The sequence below is a fragment of the Pteronotus mesoamericanus genome, unplaced genomic scaffold, assembly GCF_021234165.1.
Source record: "Pteronotus mesoamericanus isolate MK-2021 breed Mesoamerican mustached bat unplaced genomic scaffold, CSHL_Meso_final scaffold_174, whole genome shotgun sequence".
In the NCBI taxonomy this organism is placed as follows: domain Eukaryota; kingdom Metazoa; phylum Chordata; class Mammalia; order Chiroptera; family Mormoopidae; genus Pteronotus; species Pteronotus mesoamericanus.
The window spans coordinates 40,602,784-40,627,646 of record NW_026555309.1 but is presented as its reverse complement, the minus strand read 5'-3'; the positions used below and the strand labels follow the sequence as shown (position 1 = coordinate 40,627,646).

Here is a 24,863-nt window from a genome sequence, read left to right as displayed (position 1 = left end):
TTGCACATCAGCGAGAACCCCCCTCCCATGTAAATGTCACACACTGTACCCGTTTATTCACTGCATTATTAAAATTCAGGGACAAGTTCAAAGCCTTCTGGTAAAGATCTTCCTAGGGTGGTCAAATTCCTTGTGCCCTGGTGGTTAGGGCTGCTCAGAATAGAGCTTCCCGGCCCTTGTTAGTGCCTTTGGCTAACTTTAGGTCTTTAATCTTTTTTTAAAGTAACTAGTTGCTACCTGCCCCTCCTCATCCAAGTTAAGAGTAAAGAATATGTATATTATTATAAAGACTTTATACTTTTAAAATGAAGAACATATTTGTTGTTATACGGTTGACCTCATTACAGCCTAAAACTACTGACAAAACTAGAAGAACCTAAATTGTCATTATAAAGAATAAATCCAACACAATAGAAAGCTAATCAATAGATTTGAAACAATGAGAGAGCTATTTCTGTACTGACATAGAAAGAATTTCAAGACTTATTGCATGAAAAAAAGAAAGCATGTCTCAGATCTATAAACATGATATGATAAATTTATGGCTAAAGAGCATGAAAATGAGTCATATATGTGACCATATAAATTACGCGTCAAAGCACAGCAGCCTCAAGAGGGAAAGCAGCCCAGGTTCCCAGGTGCTGTGTGCCTGGGCAGAGGGGCAGACCAAGGGGCGGGCCAACAGTTCCATCTCTACTAGGACATCATGTGTTATTTCTGCAATTACAATTAGATAAAAGACTATAAAATTGTCGTGTTTGCTAATACAACTATTTTTAGTGCATTAATGGTGCCGTTTTTATTCCAAGAGTCTTCTCTCTTCTCTTTTTTTATTGCTTTTTTTTTCTGACTACAAAAACAATGCTTTTCATTAAGTAAAAATCAAACATCAAATATATAGACAATATAGAAAGTATAATCGCTGGACTCCCACCCCTGCCCAATGATAAACCTATCTTTGATGATTTGGTGTGTGTATCTCCTAGGTTTTCTACACAAATGGTTTCATAAATTCTCTGGATTTCCCAAGATTTTTTTTTTGTCTTATTAAAGCCATCAAGATGGGAGGAAAAGGATTATATTAAGACTAACTCAAAAACATTTTCAAGAAGACCCTCACCCTACTTAATTTTTCTTCTTCAACATCTTTTTTCAAAGCCGCCTGGCTTCCCTAATCTGAACTTTACAAAGCAATTTCTGGTAAAAAAAAAAAAAAAGAAAGAAAGAAATAAAGAGAGAAAAACAAAGAAAGATAAAGTTGTTTGGCTATTCCTGTCAAAGTCACGTCACAGCTCTCAGGAATTAATCAGAAAAGTGTGTCTGCAAATTGACAGATAAGAAGACAGGTTTTTCATATATTGTATACATGAAAGAATGCAAATATGAAAGGCTGACTGTTTTTATAAAGTACTTGAGCATTTTATATAAGGGACTTGAGCATTTTGGTCTCTGTGGGGGGTCCTGGAACCAATCCCCCACAGTTATCAAGGGACGACTATAGGTAGTTAAGTTTTGCCGGGGGAGTCAAAGATTGTATGTGGAGTTCCGACTGTGGTGGGGCTGGGGGGTGGTTCAGCGCTTCTAACCCCATATATATACACACACACGTTATATGTTGTATTATTTATAATACAACAATGTAGTGAGTTTTTATAATGTTAATTTCATTTAGTGCAAAGAATATTCCTTTATTCTAGGAATATACCATTTTACCCTTTTGGTGTTGAAAATGCCTTTTCTTTTATAAAATGAGGGGGGTACTTGAAGGTGGTTGGGCTCTTACTTTGGTTTGTTGATGGATTTTTTTATACTTCTTTGGAAAAATATAAAACTAAGGCCTATAGCTGGCCATCTGGCCCTCTGGTTTTTTAAATAACTATCCAATGGAGTCCACAAACCTGGAAACTGCCAGAACCTGTGGGCCAAGTACCGCATTCAGGCCCAAACACTGTGGAGGTCTTAGAGGAAGCAGTTGAAGGTCTTGCACATCCCTTCTTGACCAGACCTCTTCAGAAGCTCCTTGCAAAATTAGCAGCATCAGAGCAGCCAATAGACAGGAACCCAAGCTCCTAAAAATAACCCTGGGAAGGCTGTGCATGCCCTCAGAGTCCTGAAGATCACATCTGCGCCCACTGGGGAAGGTTGGCAGACCCTGGAGATCTGACCGAGACAGAAAGCACCAGACCCAGTTCTCATTCTCTTTGCCTTGCCTGATGCTTGTTTATACCAGCCGAGTAGTTGCCTTCATCTGTTACCCAAATATAATGGCCTGACTCCTGCTGAGATTGGGAAGCCAGCACAGTGCTTCACAGCTTGGCATCTCAGTGGCCCCTTTCTGTCTGCAACAAACTCCTAGGGCCTCATCTAGAAGGCATCTCAGAGGTCATTCATTCCCATCCATCTGCCCAAGGAAACCAAAAGGGAGGGCCCTCTGCCCATGATCACAAAGGGAAATGCAAAGGACAAGCACAGGAGTCCAAGTCATCCTCATGGAGACAGGCAACGTTAATTTAGGGCTCCATCTGCTGGGCTCTGCCCTAGGTCTACCCATGCATGGTCTTAGTTAATCCTCACAGGTGCAAGGAGACAGGTCCTATTCTCATCCCCATTTTACAGATGAGGCAACTGAGGCTCAGAGATTAAGTAATTTAACTAAAGACACAGAGGAAAGATGTAAGGGGTTCAGATTGGATCCTGTGCAGTGTGACGCCTCGGCCAGTGCTCTTAGTCCCTAGGCTACAACCGCCTCAAATTCTCTTTCTTCTAAAACGTGCCACATTCAGACTCTTCCCACTCAGTACTAAAGTGTGCACCTCTTCGCTGGTGCTTGTGAACCCATCAAACAACTGTGTCTTACTTCTCACCTCTGCAGGGAGAAAACAACCTGTACCTACCTATAAGGTAGGTGTAAGGATCCACTCCATTTAATATATGGGGCATCGTATTGGTTATTAAAAATCACTTTGATGTCAAGGGCAGTGCTTGTCTTATTGCAAGATGCTCAATTGATATTTCTTTTCAATGAACACACATATCAATTAATTAATGAAGAAAAGGATGTGTAAGACATAGTTAGCCTCTCTTCTGAAGGTGCCAATAACCTACATGTGAAGGGACTTAACATAGAGTTGAAATAGTAGAGACCCCTAAATGATTTATACTTTTAAGTACTTGTTGAGCTGGAGACTGCTCAAAACTGTGAACTCAGGGGCATGTCCTGAGAAAGACAGCACTGGGGGCACGATCCCTAGGGGACAGTGAGTATGTAGGCGGAATGCCCTAACTTCGCCAGGCCTGTCCACATCATGGGTATTCAGATCAGAAAGCTAGTATGCGGCAGAGATGAGATATAGTCCTGTATCTGTCAAGCTCAATCTCCAGTGTTTTTCCACGACTCCACTCCACCTGTAAGCCCTTCAAACTCCTATTTAGGATGTCCTCTAAATCCCTCAGTAGGTAACTGGTGCCCCTCACCCCAAGGTGCGGACCACCTGACCTTGCTTCCCTCTCTTTTTTGCAAGCCTTGATGAAGCACAGACCCACCTTCTGACTCAGTCCTTTCCTTCCCCATTCTGTTCCTTCCAGGAACATCACTGTCTTCGCATCAAAATCCTAGGGGACTGCTACTACTGCGTTTCCGGACTCCCGGAGCCCCGTCAGGACCACGCCCACTGCTGCGTTGAAATGGGCCTCAGCATGATCAAAACCATCAGGTAATTTGGGATCTCTGTCATAATCCCAGACGTTCAATGTACATGATGGGAAAGACAAACGACCCTATCTGTCCTTGGAGGTAAATCACATGCATATTGAAAGTTAAAGCCCTCTTGAGGTATTTCATGAATACCACATACCTATTAGTTCTCCCAGATGAGCCTAGTAGCTTCATTATGTTCTAGTTGTACCTCACTTTCAATAATTTGTGCAACAGTTTTGCATTGCTGATGTCCTTATGAGCATAATGCGCGTCCTCAGGGAGTTTACGATGCAGTGGGAGAGATGAATGGATAGGCACTTTCAAGATGGTACAATAAGCTCTGTGATGAATCAAATCCAGGAAACTTGTGGGGAATAAAGAAGGAACAGCTCATTTGTGCCAAGGTGCTGGAGAAGGCTTTCCAGAGCAGAGATGTCTAAGCTGTTCCCTAAAAAGTGAGTAGATATTATCCAGATCCTAGAGGTGGATGAGAGCTTGGAAGACCGGATAGACGTGTGCAGAAATCGGGATGCAAAACCTGGGGAGGAAAGAGTGGCGACAGATGGGCTGCAGGTTGGGAGCAGCCAGGGCCTGCGGGACTTTCTCAGCCATTAAGGGGCTGCACTTGAACCTAAGGCCAATAGGAAAACACCAAAGGATCATCCCCAGGGTTGGTTTCATGAGTGTGCAACAGGTGCTTTGGGCTTTGGTCAGTGTATTTGATCAAGAGGGGAGGAGTTATTGAAGTCAAGGACTAGGGAACTAGACTGATTACGGCTTTGGGACAGAAGCTCGGTGTTGTCAGAGCTCCCCTCCAGGTGCCAAAATGCAAGCTTCACCTCCTCCCACACTCAACCACAGCAAAGACAGTGGCTCATGCCTTTATTTTATAAAGGAAGAAGAGTCTTGTCAGAAACAGACACGAAGATTCTCCCTGTTCCAAACCCTGTTCCTGATCTTTCTGCTTGCTGACAGATCCCTGGCTTCATTCAGGGCTCAGGCAGAGGTCTGTTGACATCAAGAAAGATGGTATAGCCTCTAATCAAGAAGAGGACACCGAAGCCCTTTCCTAAATATGATCCTGCTCCATTGATGTGACACGGCTCATTTTGAGACTGAGCCTAAAACCACACTCCTGGTGGGCAGGCCCCCAGGATCCCACCTTTGAAACTAGCCCATGACCAGCGCCCGACCAAGGCAGTGCAGTGCTTTGCTAAGAGGTGTTTGATGAAAATCCAATCTTTCACCGTCTCTAAGGCCTAGTTGGCAGGTGGAGAAAGGCAGGGACTGACCACTTTGCTGTTGCCCGTTTCTACAGAAAAGCAGAAATTCCCTCCTCCAGGGACCATGGAGAGGAGCCCATAATTTCTAACCCAGAGTTCCCTTTGATCAGCCTTCAGTGAATGGAAAAGGCTGCAGGTGCTTCTTTGCTGGTAATTTGGACACTGGAGAGTTTTGCCCCGAAAACCTGATGACCTATACTAACATTTTGACTGGTTTCAAGGGAACCAGTGTTCCCAGAGGACCTCATATCTTGCACCAGCTCTAAAGCTAATTAGATGTGCGAACCTTAGTCTGTTAATCAATCAGCAGATCAGCCAACAAATAATTTGTTGACTCTACCATGTGTTGGGCACTGTGCTAAGCCAGGGAAATACAATGAGGAACTGTCACTCCGGGGTGACCATTAGGTGACCATGGATGTCCCTTAGGGAGATCAAAATTGGATTTGTTGTCTATGAAATGAAGAAACTGGCCAGACCAGCTCTGAACTCTCTACCAGTTTTGAAAATCAGTGATTTATCAATCACGTAAAAATCAGGTTTAAGCAACAAAACTATCCACAGAGTTTCCATTTAATTTATTTTTTATTTTATTTTTTATTTGTTATTCAGGTATAACTGACAAAATTGTGCATATTCAAAATGCACATGTGATGACTTGATATATTCATACATTGCAAAATGACTATCACAATGAAATTAACATATTGATTATTTCACAGTTTTTTTCTTTTTTTGATAAGAACACTAAAATCTACTCATCTACTCTCAGAAAATTTCAAGAATACACTACAGTATTATTAAATATGGTCCTCATGCTGTATGTACATTCAATCCCCAGAACTTAATTTTTTTTAATTTATTTTGGCCATTTTCCCTGTTGTTCCTTTGTACTCTGGGCCCCCTGACTTCCCTCACCTCCAGGAACACATGAAGGTCTTTCGTGCAAGGAAAGCTTTGCACACTCTGATCCTCGGCCTGGAACACCCTGCCCTGCAACCGCCCCACCCGGCCAGCTGTGGCTCAACCTTTCAGTCTCCCAGAGGCCTCTCCCTCGCAAGACTAAGACCCCTCACCCCGCCCACCTCCCTTTGGTTATGACTTTTTTCCATTAAGTAAATAAACATTTATACTACCTTCTAATTCCAATATCTGGATATTCTCAAGCAATTTTTACAATATCTTCCAAAGTGATAGACCTGAAATATTTTGCCACTTTTCAATTTGCATTATTTTCTAAAGGATTTTTATTGTGTTTTAATTCATTCATTGGCTGTATATTGCACTTATTGGTTTATCTGTATGCTTTGCTTTTTCTTTCATGTTTTTTTGTTCTTGATTTTAAACAGAGCCAGGTGTGTTAGAAATATTATTCCTTTTACTGTTGTTTGAGTTACAAATATTTCTCTTAATCTTCTTTTAACTTTGTTTTTGAAGTTTGTGATATTCTAGAAATGTCCAGGCATTTCTATCAGTAGTTTCCTTTAGAGACCCTGAACTTCTGTCATGCTTAAAAAGGTCTTTCCTATTTCAAAATTATAAAAATATTCACTTATACCTTCTTCTAATATTTTAATAATTTTTATACTCAAAATCTTGGATCCATCTGGGTTTATTCTGATGTAAGAAGTGAAATAGAACTCCAGCTTTATTTCTTTCTAAATGGCTAGCCTGTTACCCATCACTGTTTACAGAAACGTAATAATATCCGCATAATAGGGATACCAGGAGGAGAAGAAGAGGAGCAAGGGATAGAGAACCTCTTTGAAAAAGTAATGATGGAAAATTTCCCCAATTCGAGGAGAGAAAAGGTCTCATGGATCCAGGATGCACAGAGGGCCCCACTCAAGAACTTAATTTTTATCTTATAACTAAAAGTCTGTACTTCTGACCAACCTCTCCCCCTTTCCCCCCATCATCTTGTTCCAGCAACCCCCTTCCTACTGCCTGTTTCTATGAGCATAACTTTTTCTTTAGGTTCTCAGATACAGTTTTGGTCTTGTCCTCTCTGGCTTATTTCACTGAGTATAATTCTTTCCAGGTTCATCCCTATTGACCCAAATGACAGGATTCCCTTCTTTTTTCAGGCTGAGTAGTATTTCATCATATATGCATTTGTCTGACCTTCTTTATCTATTCACCCACATCTTTATCTAGTCAGGCATGAACTTCCCATAGAGGCTTGTACGTTGGGCTTAAGCAAAAGATACGCTGCAGAGATGGCACTGCGGGAGAAACAAACAGTCCTTACCGGAATTCTTTAAGGTAACTGGAGCATCCTCATTTATCTTTTTGGAGAGGACCCTGTCCCTCCAGACCATTCTATCCAGTGTATGCCCTCCTTTCAGAGGCTCTGGAGTGGGGCAGTGACAAGCGAGATTTGGATAGATTGAAATGACTCAACACCTTCTCTTATTAGTTTACTAAGAGTTGCTGAAGACAATTCAGTAGGATATTTTTTAACTGCATGAGTCAGAGTCTATTAACACTCGAACATCTCCTTGATTATATGGTAGGTGACTTGGGGTCCAGCAGTAATTCTCCCAGTTAACAACACAGCATGGTGCGGAGGGGTAAATGAGAGCTCTGATTTAGGCAAGGCTTGGTTGCAACTTGCTCCAACTTCTAGAGTTTCCACTCTTCCTGTCAAGGCCTGTACTCTCAGGAATGCCTGGCAGACAACATCTGCACCTGAATGAGTGTGGAAGAGAATTGCCATTACATCGCTCTATCAAAAATGAGTTAACAATCTTAATCAACTATTGCTTTTACGGTGTGCAATTTTTAATTTAGCCCCAAAGACACTTATTTCAGCCAGAAAACTCCACAGAATCTATCAAGTCTGGAACTACGCATTGCATTATATTGCATATGTTGTCATGGAATGCTACCGTCAATAAACAACATATTGACTGGTTTCCCCAGACTAGATGGCCTCCCTGAATATTTGTCATCACAGATGGATCCCTGTGGAGGTAGAGTCCCCACCCTGTCAGGGTCTGCCCTTGTACCTCTTTCTGACATTTCTGCAGAGTAGGAATCCCAACAGCAGTCCCCAGAATACAGAAAGGCTATAAAAGGCTAGTGCTTTCATTGTGAGACAGCATCTAAATCTTGCCCCTCTAGATCCCGGCAGCTCCAATAGTTTCCTTGTTTGAGTGACATTATAATTCTTGCACAAAAGACAAAGCAACACTCAAAGGGACGCTGGTCCCTTATTCACAGATCAGTCCAAATATATGATAGAGATTCTCCATCGGTGACAGACATGTGGGGACAGGGTGCCCACATCAGGAAAGGCTGGACTAGCTGCTGCTTAGGGGGACCGTCTCAAGTTTCAGGAGAGAGCGGGAGTCGGGACCAGCGGAAGCGAGGCGTGAGGGAAACCGTTTCCTGGTCTCTGACTTCTCCTGAGGTATGGCCGCTGCAGTCCTGACAGGGAGCCATTAATTGCTTCTGATGCCTGAAATCTGACATCAGTACCCACAGGATCAATGAACAGCTTAGGAGGTCTCACATGCATCCCTGATAAATGAGCGAACCAATGTTGAGAGGGGAGAAAAATCAGTAAACGTCTGAGAATAAGAAAATAATAAGCCTTAGTCAAGCTTCACATTAAATTTATTCTATCAAAAAAATACTTGATTTTAGAAACATGATATTAGCTAAATGAATGACCAAAACGTAATTGAATGTACCTTTATTTCAAATGAAGCGTTTAATACAATCTCATGCATGCCTGTTCATAAAATTAAAGTGATTAAAATAGGCTTAGGTAACAGTTCCATTAAGTAGGTTGAAAGTGGCTCCAGGTGGCTCCTCTTCACATGCCCTGGGTCATTTTGGGGACGCTCAATGGCTGAGAAGACACCAAATTTATGATGGGCTCCATTATAGGCAATATCTTCATTAAGGATCTATAAAAAGTCTTCCTTGGTGAATCTTAATGAAAACCGCAGAACCTGGTCTTCTCAGCACCGTTGCTAAAAAGTCATAGGATGATGCTAGAATGCCAAGCAGGAGCTGGATTGTCCTCAGCTGGTTAATTGGAGCAAAGGCCTTAATCCTTGCGGCAGGGTGGCCCTGCCAGGCACCAGGGCAGGACAAGGAACGAAAGCCAGGAATTACCTGCTTCCGGCGCTGAGGCGAGCGCGCCCCAGCCTGCTGCGTGCCGCCTGGCACCCTTCCTCTTCTTGTCTTTCTCTTACTTCTTACTTACCCTTCCTTTTCACTTTTCCCTTCTCCTCCCTCCGTCCATCGCTGGCTCCTTCTCCTCTCTCTCTCCCCCCTTTCTTCCTAAGCCCCTCTTCCTTACCTTGTTCTGAAATGCCATTCAGTACTGCATTCCTAAGGCCACATTCCTCTTAAAAATGCAGCAGTTACCGTGGACGATGATTTTTTTTTTTTTACAAAATTATGTATAATGGTGGAGATTGAATATATCTAGTTATAATAACTTATAAAGCTAATATTGATTGCATGTGCCCCTTGTACCAGGCAGACACTAACACTGAACGATCTTCCTGACACACCTCACCTAATTCTGACAGCAACCGTGTGAGAAAACTGCTATTGCTTTCCCCAGTTTTCAGAGGAGGCATCTGAGGCTCTGATGGGATAAATTACTTTGTACACACAGCTTGTAAGCGGCAGAGCAAAGCCCCTGAGCCATGTTCATCTGACTCCATAAACATCCAAAGGAAAGAAAAGGCTTATATTTTGGCATATTACAAAATAGGAAAAGGGGTAGCCACTAAGCATCATGGTTCACATTAATATTTAACAGTAAAATAAAATGCTTGTGAGTTAAAAGAAGTATGCATTCTAGAGTACACACACACACGTCATTTAGGGCAACTGAAGTTTTTAAAAATCTATTTTTATGAAAAGAAAGAAGATCCTAAAGCTCTGTGATGGAAAACAGGTGGCTGAATCTTTTCTCTCAGTTTCCTTCACGGGCCCCACACTGTGTTTGAACAGGAATCTACCTGTCTTCCTACTGTGTGTGTCCACTCCCCGCACAGGGGTATGATGCTGAAGGAGGTACAACCAGCAACCTGTCCAGATGCACTCAGCTTGGAGTCTGGCCTCGTGAGGGCCGACTGGGGCCCACTTCTCACTGTCCCTGAGTGAGTGATGTGACTTTTCTCCATCCAGCTTCCTTAGCTGTAAAAGGGGGGAAGTCCATCCTCATGTAAGCTCCGTGAATACAGGAACTGGTTTTCTGATTCGTCTATTTGATTCACTGCTTATATCAGCAGGGGTCTTCAAGAGATGTTTGTGAATGAATGAATGAATGAATGAATGAGTGAGTGAATGAACTGTATCTATAGCATAGGGTGGTTGTGAGGAAGAAGTGAGATCACAAAGATAAAACGTGCATCACAGAAGAGGTAGACATATCTTAATTCTCTTTGAGCCTCACTTCCCTCATCTGTAAAATGGACATTAATAATGATTGTAGCTATTTACCTTCAGAAATGCCATTAGCATCAAAATGAAGCACTTCGGGAACCTGAACTTCCATACTAGGATATGACATGGTGGCTTTCAGACTTCCCGAGAAGGAGCGGCCCCATTTTCTGGGGCAGACACTGATGTCCAGTAGAGGCTATAGCATGGATCACAGCTGAAGGCGATGTCGGGCTCCGTGGCCACCACGCTGGCCGCCCCCAATGTGACAGTGCGTGACCCAGGAGGTACCCTTTAGTGTGAACTCTGGCATCTACCGAAGGGAGGTCGCTCTCAGTCTGCTGGTTTGGGGAATGAATTGCTGGAGACTGTGTCACCCACCTTTTGGGCTGCACCAGCTCAGATTCCATTGGTCCACTTACCCCTTCTTTGGAAAAAGAAAGCATGTAGGAGGGTTGAAATGGGCAATGGGGTTTAGGCTCCCACAGCTGGGGAGAAACTCCAGTGACTCCACCTGTGGCTGTATGTGCCCTGAAAAAGGAACTCAGCTTTCTCATTCTTCAGGCAGTGCTGGGGACCATGCCCAGGGTACTGCATATATTGACGCCAGCACAGGACCCCCCGCACGGTGACCACAGCCCCCTCCAGCACTAATTCCCTCGTTTTCCCTCCTTCTAGCATGTTCACGAGCACCGTTGCTTCCCGGGAGCTGAGGACCAAGCGCTCAGTTCTTACTGCATCGTAAACTAGTTCGTCCTTTTGACTGCCCAGTTGGTATATTAAGTGGGTGGGTGGAAGCTATTTTGATGTAACTAGAGCAAATGTGAGCACCGTTTTAGCAAGAAGGGGAGAGGGACCGATTCATAATTTTAGAGTGGTCAATTTATATCTTTTGGATCTGATTCAACCTGTGCAATTATCGTGTGATTATAAGTTGGTATCCCTCACAAAAGTTAGTAGCAGCTGTTATTGTTGTGTGTTCCAATTGCACCAGGTAAAGCACTTTATACACGTGATTTTTATAAACCATCCTAACAACTCTGCAAAGGATTAGTGTTCTCTGCTGCTACACCTGAGAAAACCGGGGCTGGGACACTGGTGATGCAAGGGGCCCAGCGCCCACAGCCAGCACGCGGGGACAGCCGGCCCCACGCCAGGCCGGCTTTAATGCGGACTCCGCCCCCTGGATGTGGTGACAGTGACTTGCATTGAGAAGCTCTGTCCTTTGCTCCAGCTCCCGCGGCCAGCAAGCAGTGGGTCTGGCACTGCAGTCACGGTCTCTGCCCCCAAAGCTGAGGAGCTGGACGTCCTTCATCCCGTAGCCCTGAACGCCGCTCTGCGGCAGCCTGTCCCCTGTTCACCCCTGGATTTCCCAGAGGAAAGCATCTCATTTACGGATCAGTAAAGGCTACTAGATTATTCCCCTTGGCATTCCTCCAGCTCCTTCTGTAGATGCATTAATTGGTCAAAAAGAACCATTTGACGCACTTAAATTGAAAGAAAAGTTCTAAGGGTCTTCATCTGTTCCCATATACCAAGCATTCCCCTTTAGTAGTTCAGTTAAAAGGCAGAACGTCTTCAATCTTTTGCTGGTTAATTTTTGCATCATTGGTTCCCAGCTTGGTATAAAGCTGCAAAAAGTAATAATTACTATTAAGTGGATTCTCTATTTAAAAGAAACCTTAGAAGCCCCACATGAAAAACAGGAGAGCAAAGCTGCTTTATTTGAAACGGGAAGGTGTGGAGGGGCACCCCCAGGCCCCGCTGGCAGGTCCGAAGGCCACTCTGTGCTTCCCCCGGGGCCTTAGAAGCATCTTGGGACAACACAGTGTAAGAAGGTGTGAAAGCCTTTCACCTTTGCCCATTAATTCAGTGAGTACGTAGAGCGTTGACAGTACCGCTCTGCTAAGTGCTGCGCTCCTGGAAACAAAAGGTAGAACCGCAGCCTTGCAGATGCTCAGAGGCTGCAGAGAAGAGAGAGAGGTGCAGATGTTGCGAGTACGGCTGATCTGTAGTCATTTTTCTTTATTTGTGGCCGAGAGGCACACATAACATCCCTGGGCTCTTTTCTGGAAGGACTGAACACAATTTGTAACTCAGGAGAATTGCCTCTGCGCTTGCACTTGAAAAATGTTCCAAGTTCTCCCCTCGAGAATGGATCTTGAAACACGTGGTATGTGTTTGTGGTTCTGCCTAACCACCAGGTAGGCTTTCCAAAGAGGATCAATGTCTGTAAATTATTCATCACTTTTACATAGTTTCATTTCTATCTTTTATTTAAGTCAAATCCCAGACATAACAAAAAGGTAGAGAACAGTGCCATAAAGAAATAGTCTTCTCGCTGTAATTTTACTTTTGTCGAAGGAAAAGAAATCTAAATGTCTTTTCATTAAGATGTTCCAGTGCATTCCCTGTGTAATAATGTTAATTACCTAATGGCGTTTGCATGGTGTGCTGTGTAATAGTCCTTCACAATCAGTTGGCTAAGCACTTTAACATCCATTGTCTCCTTTGGGGCTCACAAAGGCTCTATAAGTGAAGCAATCAGCTAGAGCTTTCTATTACAACTATTGAAACTCAAGGTCATATTAAGCTATTTGCCAAGGATCGCACACCATGCTGCAAAGAGCATGAGGCTTAAAAACCTAACAGCCCCTGGTTGGTCCTAGAGTCCTGTTTACGAGCTATGTGACCACGGTAAAATCCCTTACTTTCCTGGGCTGCAGTTCTTTAATATATATAAAGCAACCAAGTTGTACTTGCAGTATATACCAGACAGTATTCTCAACTCTCTGTATATGGTTGTTTACTTACCTAATACGACAATGCTATTATTATTCCCATTTTATAGATAGAAATGAAGTAACTTACCTGAGGTCGTACAGCTAGTAAATGGCAGAGCAAGATATACACCCAGTGAGTCTGGCACTAGACTAGACTAGACTAGACTAGAGTCCATATTAACCTCTACACTATAGTGACTCACATGTAATGAGAAGAATGTGGATTGAGACTGGTGATTGTCACAGTCAGGATAATCCTGGTTATGCTGAAGTAACAAACATCCCTCCAAATCTCAGTGCTTTAAAACAGCAAAGATTTATTTTTCACTTTTGTTTCCTGTCCACTGTGGGAGAGTTGGGAGAGTGGCAAGGGACCACCATACATTGTCCTCATTCAAGGACCCTGGGTAAGAAGTCACCGTCGCCAAGGTCATTGACTGATGGTGGACACAGAAGAACAACAACGAAAAAAAGGAGTGTGGTCGATTGGGCTTTTAAAGCTTCTTCTCAGAAGTAACCCATATCATTGCTGCTCACATTTTATTGGACATAAATAACATGAAATATACAGGAAAGTGCAGTCTTACCATCTGCTTGGATATTGTATCACAAAATAGAGTTGGTGGACCTCTCCCCACGACCTGCCTCACTGAAACTGAAATGCCTCCCCAAGTGCTGGATGCTGTCTCTCCTCTTGCTTTGTGAATGTTGTTTTGTTTTTTTTTTCAGTGTCCTATACTCTTTTCATCATCAGTGAATGAAGGGGACTGTATAGATTTTTACTTACAAGTTAAAGTTAAAACTATGGCCTGGAAACTAGAATCTTCCCCAGGGACAAGAACTGCCTCACCCTTTAGCTACAAGCATTCTTTCTAATATCTGTGGCTGCCTTCCTAATATCTAATTTATTTCGATATTTTTATGTTCTCAATCGACTTCACTGTTTTGTTTAAATGACTTTGTGTGATCTTACAACGAATTAGGAACAGAAAAAACAGAGATCCAGCTTTGTATGTAGCACCATTCATTCATTTATTGCCTCCCAAAAAGGGGAGTCACATTTTTAAACCCGGCTATCTATGAGGCATGGTCCTTCAGGATGAGAGAGATACAGGATTACTCAGCAAATTGCCTTCAAGGAGCTTATTCTCTTTGTGGAAGAACTTAGAGAGGTGGGAACGTGACACCCGTCCATTCATCCATCCATCCTTCCATTCAGTAAACGTTTATTGAGCTTTGGCCACGTTCCGGACACAGTTAAGAGGGGTTTGTGACAGTGAGACATGCAAAGCCCCCACCCTCAACTAGTTTAGAGTGCAGCACGGGGGAGAGCGTTACAGTACAGCACCGCAAGTGTTGCTCTCACGGGCTGCAATGCGAACCCTGGGACGGGCCCGTAATCCAGGCTGCAGTTAAATGAGGGAACAGACATTCCAGGCTGAGGGAGCGTCGCTGGGGGAGAAGACACGCAGGGGTCAGGCAACAGCTTGTGCTGGGATGGCCGGAGCCTAAGGGGCACAGGAGGAATGAGACTAATAACCGAGGCCCAGGACAGATCGGGAAGGGTTTTGTGTTCCTGACCAGGGATTTTCCACTCTGTCCGATGGACCCGTGGTTTCTAAATATCTTGATCCCCCCTCTTTATCAAAAATGATTTATAATAGTAATTTATAAACTGTATTTATTATCAATTCTTTTATAGTTCCATGTTTTAAAACATGCTATGCAATATGGGTTTTAAAGGATAATGAAATAACTAATAATTTTAAATATTTTAATTCAGTTACTGTACTAAAACCTTTCTGCTCTCACTCCAGTTTAGCGAGAGCAATGGGTGTGAAGACGATGGATTGTTTTTGTACAAATCTGAATAGTTTGTGATACTGTGACACGAAGGTCATGTTCCAAATTCAGTTTATTCCGACGCCTGTCTCCAATGGCTATCAGATCTAAGTGTGTATTTTATAAAGACAAGCAGGTCCGGGGGAACCCCCGGCCCCTTGACTGTGTTTTTATGTCAGTTACGCATAAGTTCTGGGTAAGTCTTGTCATATCCTTTTCCCCTCTGGCATCTGTGAGTTTTTCTCACACGCTCATTAGAAGGCAGCAGTAGCTTTCTAATATTTTTATTGAATGGGTACAAACCCCACCCAAACACTTCACTGGGGAGATCCGAAAACATATTAGTAAATGGGCAGCTCTGAGAATTTTGACAGAACTCATGTTTGACAACCCAGTTCCTAGAGAGATGGAAACAATTCCAAACTTCCATTTTCAAAACTCTCTCTTCATAGCATAGATTTACTGTGAAAAGCAATTACTTTCACCATCTAAAACTGTCATTTTTAAACAAAGTAAGCAAGTTTGGGGGTTTTTTCCAGAATATTTGCTAGAGAGAGCATTATGGCAACCTATTATCACAAAAAAGGCAGCAAATATGGAACTCTTGTTTTTTTCCTTTGTCAAAGAAAAACAGATAAATCATCTTTAATTTTGACAGCTCTTTTAAGCATTTTAAAGTAAAATAAAAATCGAATTTCTTTGTGGCTTTGAAGATTTTTCTAGTTATTATATTTCAACGTATTATATCCTACGAGTTGAATTTTTCCTACATAGGTGAGGTCATTTAACTCATAAACTAAAACTGTCTGAAACGCTCTGCAAGGGACGAAGGAAGGTATGTGCAAGAGCCTGCATCCCTGGCAGAAATCTTTGTTCTCAAGATGCCTCTTCCTGCTCAGGGTCAGAGGACAGACCTACAGGACCCTGTGGAGTCACTAAGGTCAACCCATGTATCAAATTTCAGTGAAGCCTTTTTTGAGACAAAAACAAAAGCTATGAATGGAAGCTCTGAGGACTTCTTCCTGTGCCCCAGGGGACGACGCAGCTCAGCCCTAGCCCAGGAACCCTCTGTTCCTGCCACCAGGACCCCGAGGGGGAGGCCAGGGAAGAGTTTTAACAAAGGAGTGATGGAGCGACAAGACAAGTCACCTGGTGTTTGTGATAACCCTGTGGGTCGTGTGCTGGAAGGACTTCAGGCTGAGGCAGAGGCCCCAGGCTGAAGCATGAGGAGACCTGAACGAGGGTGTTGGGGGAAGGATTGGAGAGAAGGAAACAGTAAAAATTAAATAAGGTGAGAAGTGGAATGTGGTTTGCCTCAGGTTCATGCACTAGTGACAAGTGGGAAGGGAAAGATACTGATGCTATCCCCTGAAACGGAGGTTATGTAGGACCAGCAGGTTTGAGGGAAAGGGTAATGAGCGCCCTTAAAAGTTTACATAAAAGACTGAGGGAGTTTGGAGAAGGAAATCCAAGAAGGCTGCATGGAAGAGATGGCATATAAATGGGCAGGAGTTGAACTTACGGAGTAGGAAATGGGGGCTGCTACCAGGGCCAAGGGTGCCCACCTTACACGTGTGTCTCTCCATTCGCCCACGTCAACAGGTATGTGCGATCAAGGACGAAGCATGACGTGGACATGCGAATCGGAATCCACTCTGGCTCAGTGCTGTGTGGTGTGTTGGGCCTGCGGAAGTGGCAGTTTGATGTCTGGTCTTGGGACGTGGACATTGCAAACAAACTTGAGTCTGGAGGAATTCCCGGGTAAGCCAGAGCAACACCCTCTTCTTCTTATAACCCTTGTCCTTCGCTCACTCTGTGAGAGCAGGTCTCCTGCGTGCAGAATTCAGGGGTATAGATCTAAGAAGCAATTATTTGGGAGAAGATAGAACACTCCATGGTCTAAGATTGTTTGGGTTTATGTTTTTCTGCTTTTTAAATGTCTGGTTATTTCCCATTCTTATCAATCAATATACATCTGAATAAAACTCAGCTTACTTTTTTATTTTCCAGTAAGAGAGTTAGCCCCCAGTTGTAAATATGTGTTAAGTACCTACTATGTACTAGACAGACGGCTGAATGTCATTAATACATCACATCATTTGATCTTACAACACCCTGCATAGTAAATATTAGCTTCCCTGCCTTAATGAGGAAACTGAGGCTCGAAGAAATTAAGTGTCACCTAAACACAGCTATTAAGTGCCTCGCTGCACATCTTCCCATTATTAAATTATTGGTTCAATGTGCCGAGGGCTGTTCTTTTATTATGAATCTCCAGGCCCTCGATGTGTCCCCAAGAGCCTAGCATGATGCTTGGCACACGGGAAGAAGGAAAGGCAGGGAGGGAGGGAGGAGGCACACAACTCCACCGCACAGGGGTTGATAGTCTGGATCCTGGAGCCGCGCAGAAATGAATTAAACCCTTTCTGTGCTGCAGACACCAGCCATGGAGCCCCACCCAGTCTTTAACCCCCCTGAGCCTTGGGTTCCTAGATCGGTGACTCTCAGCTTCAGCTGGAATCTGAGTCCCCTGGGGGTTTATTAAACCTGCTATGGCTGTCCCCAACCCTCCGAATTTCTGATCAGTTTGTCTGGGGTGGGACAAGGACTATGTCTTTGTAATAAGTGCCCAAGTGATGCTGATGCCATTGGCCTTGATACCACGCTTTGAGGACCCCTGTTCTTGGGCTTTTGTTAAATGAGACAATGCATATAAAGTCCTTTGTCCTGTGCCAGTAAATGTTCACTATGTTTGCAGCAGTTACCATATGGAAAAGGTATAGGGCCTTCGAAGGACCTTGCACGTGAAGTCCTTGTCTCAGCCCAGCCCTGCCACCTACCAGCAATATGTGTCTGGGCCAGTTACTTACTCACTGTCTCCAGGGCAGTTTTATCATCAGCCAAATGAGGAGGGAAAATGCCTGTCACGTGGAGCTGCTGGAAGAAGGGAAATGATATGACATGATCCATGGAGCCAGTCATATCATAATGGCTTTGGCTACCAGATAACACTTATGCAAAATAAAGTGTTACCAAATCGTTAGATCTTATTTACTCTCATGACTATTATTATTATATCCTGGCACTTAAAATGATCAGAAGAAATCAGGTTTACCTGGCATTCAATATATGAGGATATTGTCTGACTCATTTCCGTAGATAAATGTAATCACCAGACTCTCATCTGCACATTTTTTACTCCAAAGCTCCAGGGAGCAGCCATGATAGAAGAACATCTAAAACCCAGTTTCTATCAAAACACTGAATTGTAATTGATTAGAACCTCCGCAGAAGAATTAGTAATGTGTGAAGGTGAGGATGTCTTTCACTATGGAAAACATAATATTGATTTAGTATAGGCAAATATTATTCCCTCATGCACCAATGCAGGATACTAAAATGTAGAGCCCAGAGAAAATATCAAATGGGGTTTGCCATCTAACTTAATTACTTTAAAAGAAGATCAGCCATCAGACTTTATAAAACTCTTCTAAGAGTTTCACTGTAGCTGAGAGAAAAAGACAGCCCTCTAGCCCCTAGCTCTGAGACGGGTCAGAGAGAGAAGTCAGGCCATTGATTTCACAGGAGGTCAAATGGCCTTTCTATTCTCGTAGGTCAACACTACTCAGTTCATATGTATTGACAGATTTATCATGAGAATATTTTGTGCTCATTCAGCACATTTCTGAAGAGAGCTCAAAATATCTTTACATGTTTTTGTTTCTATTATCTCCCCTAGAAATCAATGACTGTATGCAAGGATGCTAATTTGGAAAATGTGGAGAGTGTGCCTTACATGATCACAAATGCATCATTGGTAGTGTCTTTTTTTTTCACATGTCCTTTGCAGTGCATTATTCTCTCTATGAGCAGGAATTGAGCAGAACAGGTAAGAAGGGTAAGAGGGAAGTAGAGATAGTACTAAAAGCACAATGCATCTGGAAATGCCACTCAAAAACACTCATTGTTTCCTTGGATATATTGTTTCTAGAATCACAAAAGCCAAAGAACTATTAAGCATGTACCTCATTTATTTCTTTTCATTCATTCATTCAAAGGAACACCAAAGTTGGCCTAAGGAAATAAGTTTTGAGCTGCATCAGGGACTAGGAAATGGTCACATGGACAACATGACAATTGGTCAAGGGAAAGGCTTGTTCTGAGTTTAGCAGGCATAAAACAGTTCCTTGAATTTGAAGAAATACCAATTATTTGATTAGCTGGAGAGAGGACAGGGTGCTACACTGGAAGGATGTCAAAAAATGAACTTCGAAGGGACAGGGCCCAGGGAGGGGAGGACTTAGAGACCCAGCACAGAACTCAGACTGTATCCTGTAAAGCTGGAGGAGTGAACAGCAATCATGCGATCCCGGTGACCCTTTTTAGAATCTTCCTAAATAATTTAAGCACTTGCTTTTATAGTATGGACAGTGTACCGTGCAGTATTTTGACTACTTTACACTAACCAACTCTTTTTTAATTAATTTTACTGGGGTGACATTGATGAATGGCATTAGTTTCAAGTGTACAATTCTATACCACATCATCTGTATATTACATTGTGTGCTCACCACCCAAAATCTGATGTCCTTACATCACCATATATTTGACCTCTTCATCCTCCCTAACTCCCCTTCCCCTCTGGTAACCACCATAGTGTTGTGTGTGTCTATGAATTTGTTACTTTGTTATTGTATTTTCTGTTTTATATCCTACATATGAGTGAAATCATATGGTTCTTGTCCTTTTCTGTCTGACTAATCAACTCTCACAATGACCCTATGAAGTGGGTACTATTGGTTTTCCCATTTACAAAGGAGAAAATCAACTCAGAAAGGTTAAGTGACTTGCCCAAGACTTACCAGCTAGCAAGTGACAGAGCCAAGATTTTGATCCCAGTAATTTGGCCAGAGTCCATGCTTGTAACCCCCCTTCTAGTCTACCCAGACCACACCACAGCACAGCAGGCCGTCGGGTGGAGTTAGATAGGAGAACGAAAGCACACTTTCCCAGAATGATTTACCATGTAAAATTTCCATGATTCAAGTCTGATCCTTTGGGCCGTTCATGTCATCTGTTGTTTTGCTAAAAAAGAAACTTGAGTCATGAGCTGCAGTGGCTGATGACTGAGCAGGAATGAGTCACTCACCTTGTGCGTGAGACCGGCCAGCTTCCAGCCTCCACGTGCCCACCACTTTGTTCTCTGCTCCTTGCAAGGGACACATCTCAGGGAAAACTGCATCTTACAGTCATTTTTCCAAAAGACCCTCCATGTAGCTCTGTGCACTGGTAAGACCTGCCTTTGTTCTTAAGAAGGTTTTAGACAAGTTGAAGAAACAAGGCAAGACACTAAGCGAATTGTCATTTCTGCATGATGATTTTGGGCAGTAATTGCCATTGGGCTAGGAAACGTTTATGGAACTTGTTTTCCCAAAATGATCAACAGCACTGAAAAAAAAGCACTGAGATCATGCTGACAGTCACAAGAAAAGCCAAAATGAGTGTTTACGTGTGGCTCAGCGGGGCAGTGTTTATTTTATCAGAGGCTGCAGTGCCATGCCATGCTCATTGATTTATACTTGGACTTTGGTTTCATTTTATTCTTTCTGATTTTTCAGGGGAACATATGTTGTCCCTGAGGATGGGCCCTCACAGTACCTTGATGTTAGCTTTGCCTAGGACAAAAATCAGCAATGTCCATTGCTGGCCACGTCTGGAATGCATAATGACCTATGTTTTATGTACACAGGAGGATTCACATCTCCAAAGCCACACTCGACTGCCTCAACGGTGACTATAACGTGGAAGAGGGCCACGGGAAAGAGAGGAACGAGTTTTTGCGGAAGCACAATATAGAGACCTATCTAATTAAGCAGCCTGAGGAGAGCCTTCTGTCCTTGCCTGAAGACATTGTCAAGGAGTCAGTGAGCTCCTCAGACAGGAGAAACAGTGGGGCAACGTTCACAGAAGGGTCCTGGAGCCCCGAACTGCCCTTCGACAACATAGTGGGGAAACAGAACGTAAGTCCTGGCTTCCTTCTTCTGGTTGGCCAAATGCATGCTCCAGAGCATCCTCGCCAGAGAAAACCGGCTCACCTTTAACCTTTTCTCTGCCGAGCAACCCAATTGCAAATGATGAAACGTATCTCCCCTGGACAGAATTAACCTTTGTGTGCAATGTCAGGAAATGCCAGAAATTCCAGTGTTCCAACACCTTATCCTTTTATTTTTTTATTTTTTTGACCTCACTAAAAATAAATGTCATGGGAAGCTGAATTATAATTTTCCCAAAAGTAAATGACTCAGGCTGGAACAGAAATCTGATGTTATTAAACGAGCAGCTCAAGTAGACAGTGAGGTCCATGAGAAAGCCATCCTTCAGGGAGCTGGTGAGCCAGGAGATCTGAGCTGCCCTCTGAAGTTTAAAGTCAGGAGGACACTGTTGATTTGGAAATTTAAAAGCAGCACAAAGTGATGCCCAAGGTGGGGGTCAGAGTGTTCAGGAGTAGCATGAAATTTTAAAGCCACCCACATAATTCTACTCCTGTTGATTGTGAATTTGGTCCTTACATGAGAGAGAGAGCTCCCCAGTCGGTACATAAGGTGTAAATTGCCAATCAACCGATGATTTTTAAAATTATTTCTTCAACTACCAGGATTCCACTAAATCCATGCTCCTGTCCCCAGAGTGCTTTGCAGAGCGTGGGCAGAGCACCGGCTCTACTAGGGGGTTTCTTTCATCATCTAAGCCAAGTACCTATAGTCAAATTCATATACATTAAATGGTATGAATCCACTGTCCTTTTTTAAAGAAACAGACAAGAAAAAGCCAATATACTAGGCTTGTAAACAGTTTCCGACATGATCCAGAGCCAAGCAAAAGCTGAGAGTACTAGGAAGTAAATCAAGCAAACCAAGAGTGTCAGGAGCTTCCTGAAGACCTGGGTGGGTTAATTGTTTTAATCCGTGGACCTGAACTTTTCTCATTAGCTTTTAGATAAGAAAAAAAACCTGTCTGCTTAGAGACATTTAAAATGGAAAAGGTTAAAATGCTGAAAACCGTCTGCATCTGACAGATGGTCGGGGTGCACTGAGGCTGGGTTAACCTCTGTCTCCATTCAGCTGCATGTGAAGGAGCGAAGGGGCAATGCAAGGGCCGGGTTGCACTGGGGAAGACGCAAGTCGAACCCAGTCCACCTGCCTTGCAAGAGTCTACCCTTCGGTCCTTGCTCTTCTGTTGTAAGTGTTTGATTTTCCCCCAAATTCTTCTGCCCACACAAGTCGTCACTGATTTCAGTGCCTACTTCCTTCCATCCCTGAGTTGGTGTGCATGGTGCAATTTGCTATTATATAAAACCATGACCTTATATGTACCTCCTGAGGTGGGTGGATGGCCAGCTGGCAGGACCCTCTCTGCCTCCTCTGCCTTGGGCAGCTTGGGCCTGGATGCTGGTTGTTGAAAGAGGAGATATAAGCCTCACCTTGAATGCCTCAGTAACTGCATAACATTCTCTCTCTTGGTTTTCTTTTTATGTTTTTCTTTCCTTTATCTTTTTGGCCTTTCCGTTCAAAAAACTCTTTTCTTCCTTAGCTGGTTGTGGAAATTGGGATAATTCCTAATTGTTCTTATCTCAGTTGCCATTAATGATTGAGAGCCAAGAAGAGACGGGTGGAGATGCTTGGTTTTCTTCTGTGATTGATGGATCTGGTAAAATTGTACAGGAATATCTGGAATATTTCTTTGCTGATTTCCTAAATACATTGGCTGATATCATCAAATAGTTATTATAAAATATGTCATTGTCCATCAATAACCATACCACATATTTCTCATGATGCCTGAGCTTTGCCTGGATACACCCCACATGTGCCATCTTCAGCGTGAATAATCTCAATTCATTTTGATGTCTTTAGACTTAGGAGTCAGTGGGTGTGTGCTCACATCCACAAATAACTAAATGGCACTAACAAGATTTAGGAAGTGACTGAGTCAGTGTAAGTGGCCATAAGCTCTCAGAATTTGCACTTGTGGTTAACTCTAGAAGTCAGGGTTCACCTGTGCCTGGAGGAGACCAAGGCTGGTCTAGCTGAGACTGTGCCCCACCAAAACACCAGTCAGTTCCACGGAAAGCCCAGACCATTGGGTGTTTGCATATCACACATAAAACATACTAATGCTTCACTGGGGGCTTTCCAGCTGAACTGGCCAAATGTTTGGGCTCCTGTTGCTTCCTAATGTGTGCTTAGAAATATTTTTACTAACATCAGTATTCTGTGCTATAATCTGTGCTATATAGATAGCAGATGTTCAGATAGTTACATTCTGACTCATTCCTTCAATGAGGATTAATTGAGCATCCAGTACATGCCAACTACTACTAGCAATAAAAGGAGGGACACCGAAAAGAAATGCTGTGGAGGGAAAGTCAGCCAGTAGTTTATATGTTTCACTTTCCACTGTTCAGCTCAAATTAGAACAATGCCTGGCAAGTAACAGGGCTTGATGGCATTTGTTGAATGAATGAATGAAATGCTAGATGTGGGTGACAACAGAGTGGAACCAGCCAAGTTCAACTCCTGGATTTTTTTTGCTTAGGTAACTGGGTGGATGATGGAACTGCCCACTGAAATAAGAAACGTTGGAATGGAAGGCGCTTGGGTGGGAAACACTTGGAATTCAGTTTGGGGCATGCTGAGCTTGAGATGCCATGTCCAGGTGGAGATATCCAGAAGGCTGCTGAACCCTCACTTCTGGAGCTCAGGCATAAAAGAACTGTGCAAGGGATGTGAATCTGGCAACTGTCAGAATGTGAGTGCTAGCTGAAGCCATGGGGATGAAGGAGATCACAGTAGGGAAAGTGTAAAATAAAACAATAAAGCGACACAGGATAGACCTTGATGGACACTAGATGGGAGGTGAAAGCAAGTAGTGATCCTGTGACAGTGACAAATAGGAAGTAAAGTGATGAGACGAGAATTAGGGAATGTGGTGTTAACAGAAGCCTAGAGGGCAGAGCGTTCTGAGATGGAGGGAGCCATCAACAACGTCCAGCATAGCCACGAGGCCTTGGATGAAAGAACGTCCTTGACGAGAGGCAGATTTGATGAAGTGGTGAAGCCAGAAGCCAGTTTGTCACAGCTGATAAGAGAGGGCTCTGGATTTCCAAGTGAACCCCAGAACTGCCTCTGTCACCTCCCCGCCGGCCATCTATAAAGTCCGTCAGTGGTTGGGAGGAGCAACTATTGCACTAAGAGTTATCCCAGTCCTTGTCTATGTTTGAAGATTCTCCCTTGTTTTTGATTCTCCCTTGTCACGCATCTTCTCTGCCCTTTATCTGTGTCCATTTGGATTAAAATTGCTGGTCACTGCAGTCTGAGTTGTGGTATCCGGGCTGCTCCTGGCAGCCTTCAGCACTCGTGCGTTGCTTCCGTGATTCCCAATGTGGCAGGATTGTAGGAATTAGTTTATGTTGCCACAAAGGAAATCGCGGGGGCAGGGTATAGTGAGCGAGGAGGAAAGGGGTAAGAGGTGAAGTTAAAGGACGGGGGGGCTTGATCGTGCACGCGTGGCTGACCTGGGATTCCGTTCTAAGGGAAGTAAGAGGAAGGTCCCAGCAGGGCAGTGGCGTGGACTGGTTTAGATTTTTTAAGACATCACTGTGGCTGCCTTGTGGAAAATGGATTGTGGTGGCAAGAATGGACAAACTGCATCTTAGACTTCCTATGAGTCACAAGAGGATACAAAGGATAAAGCTGCGTGTCGCTGTGAAGTGTATTCTGTGAGGATATGAACCCTTTTTATGTGATTTTTATGACAGGGGTCATGCCAAGAACATGAAACCGCCCT

The 24,863-nt window shown here is 43.4% G+C and overlaps 1 protein-coding gene across 1 annotated transcript in view; it reads left to right on the top strand.

The window, feature by feature from the left end:
• The window catches only part of ADCY8 (adenylate cyclase 8), a 156,023-nt gene that overhangs the window by 61,603 nt on the left and 69,557 nt on the right, over positions 1 to 24,863 (top strand). The window contains exons 5-7 of the mRNA XM_054590096.1: positions 3,586 to 3,713; positions 16,620 to 16,778; positions 20,767 to 21,037. Of these exons, the coding sequence (XP_054446071.1) occupies positions 3,586 to 3,713; positions 16,620 to 16,778; positions 20,767 to 21,037 (558 nt within the window). The remainder of the gene's footprint in view (positions 1 to 3,585; positions 3,714 to 16,619; positions 16,779 to 20,766; positions 21,038 to 24,863) is intronic.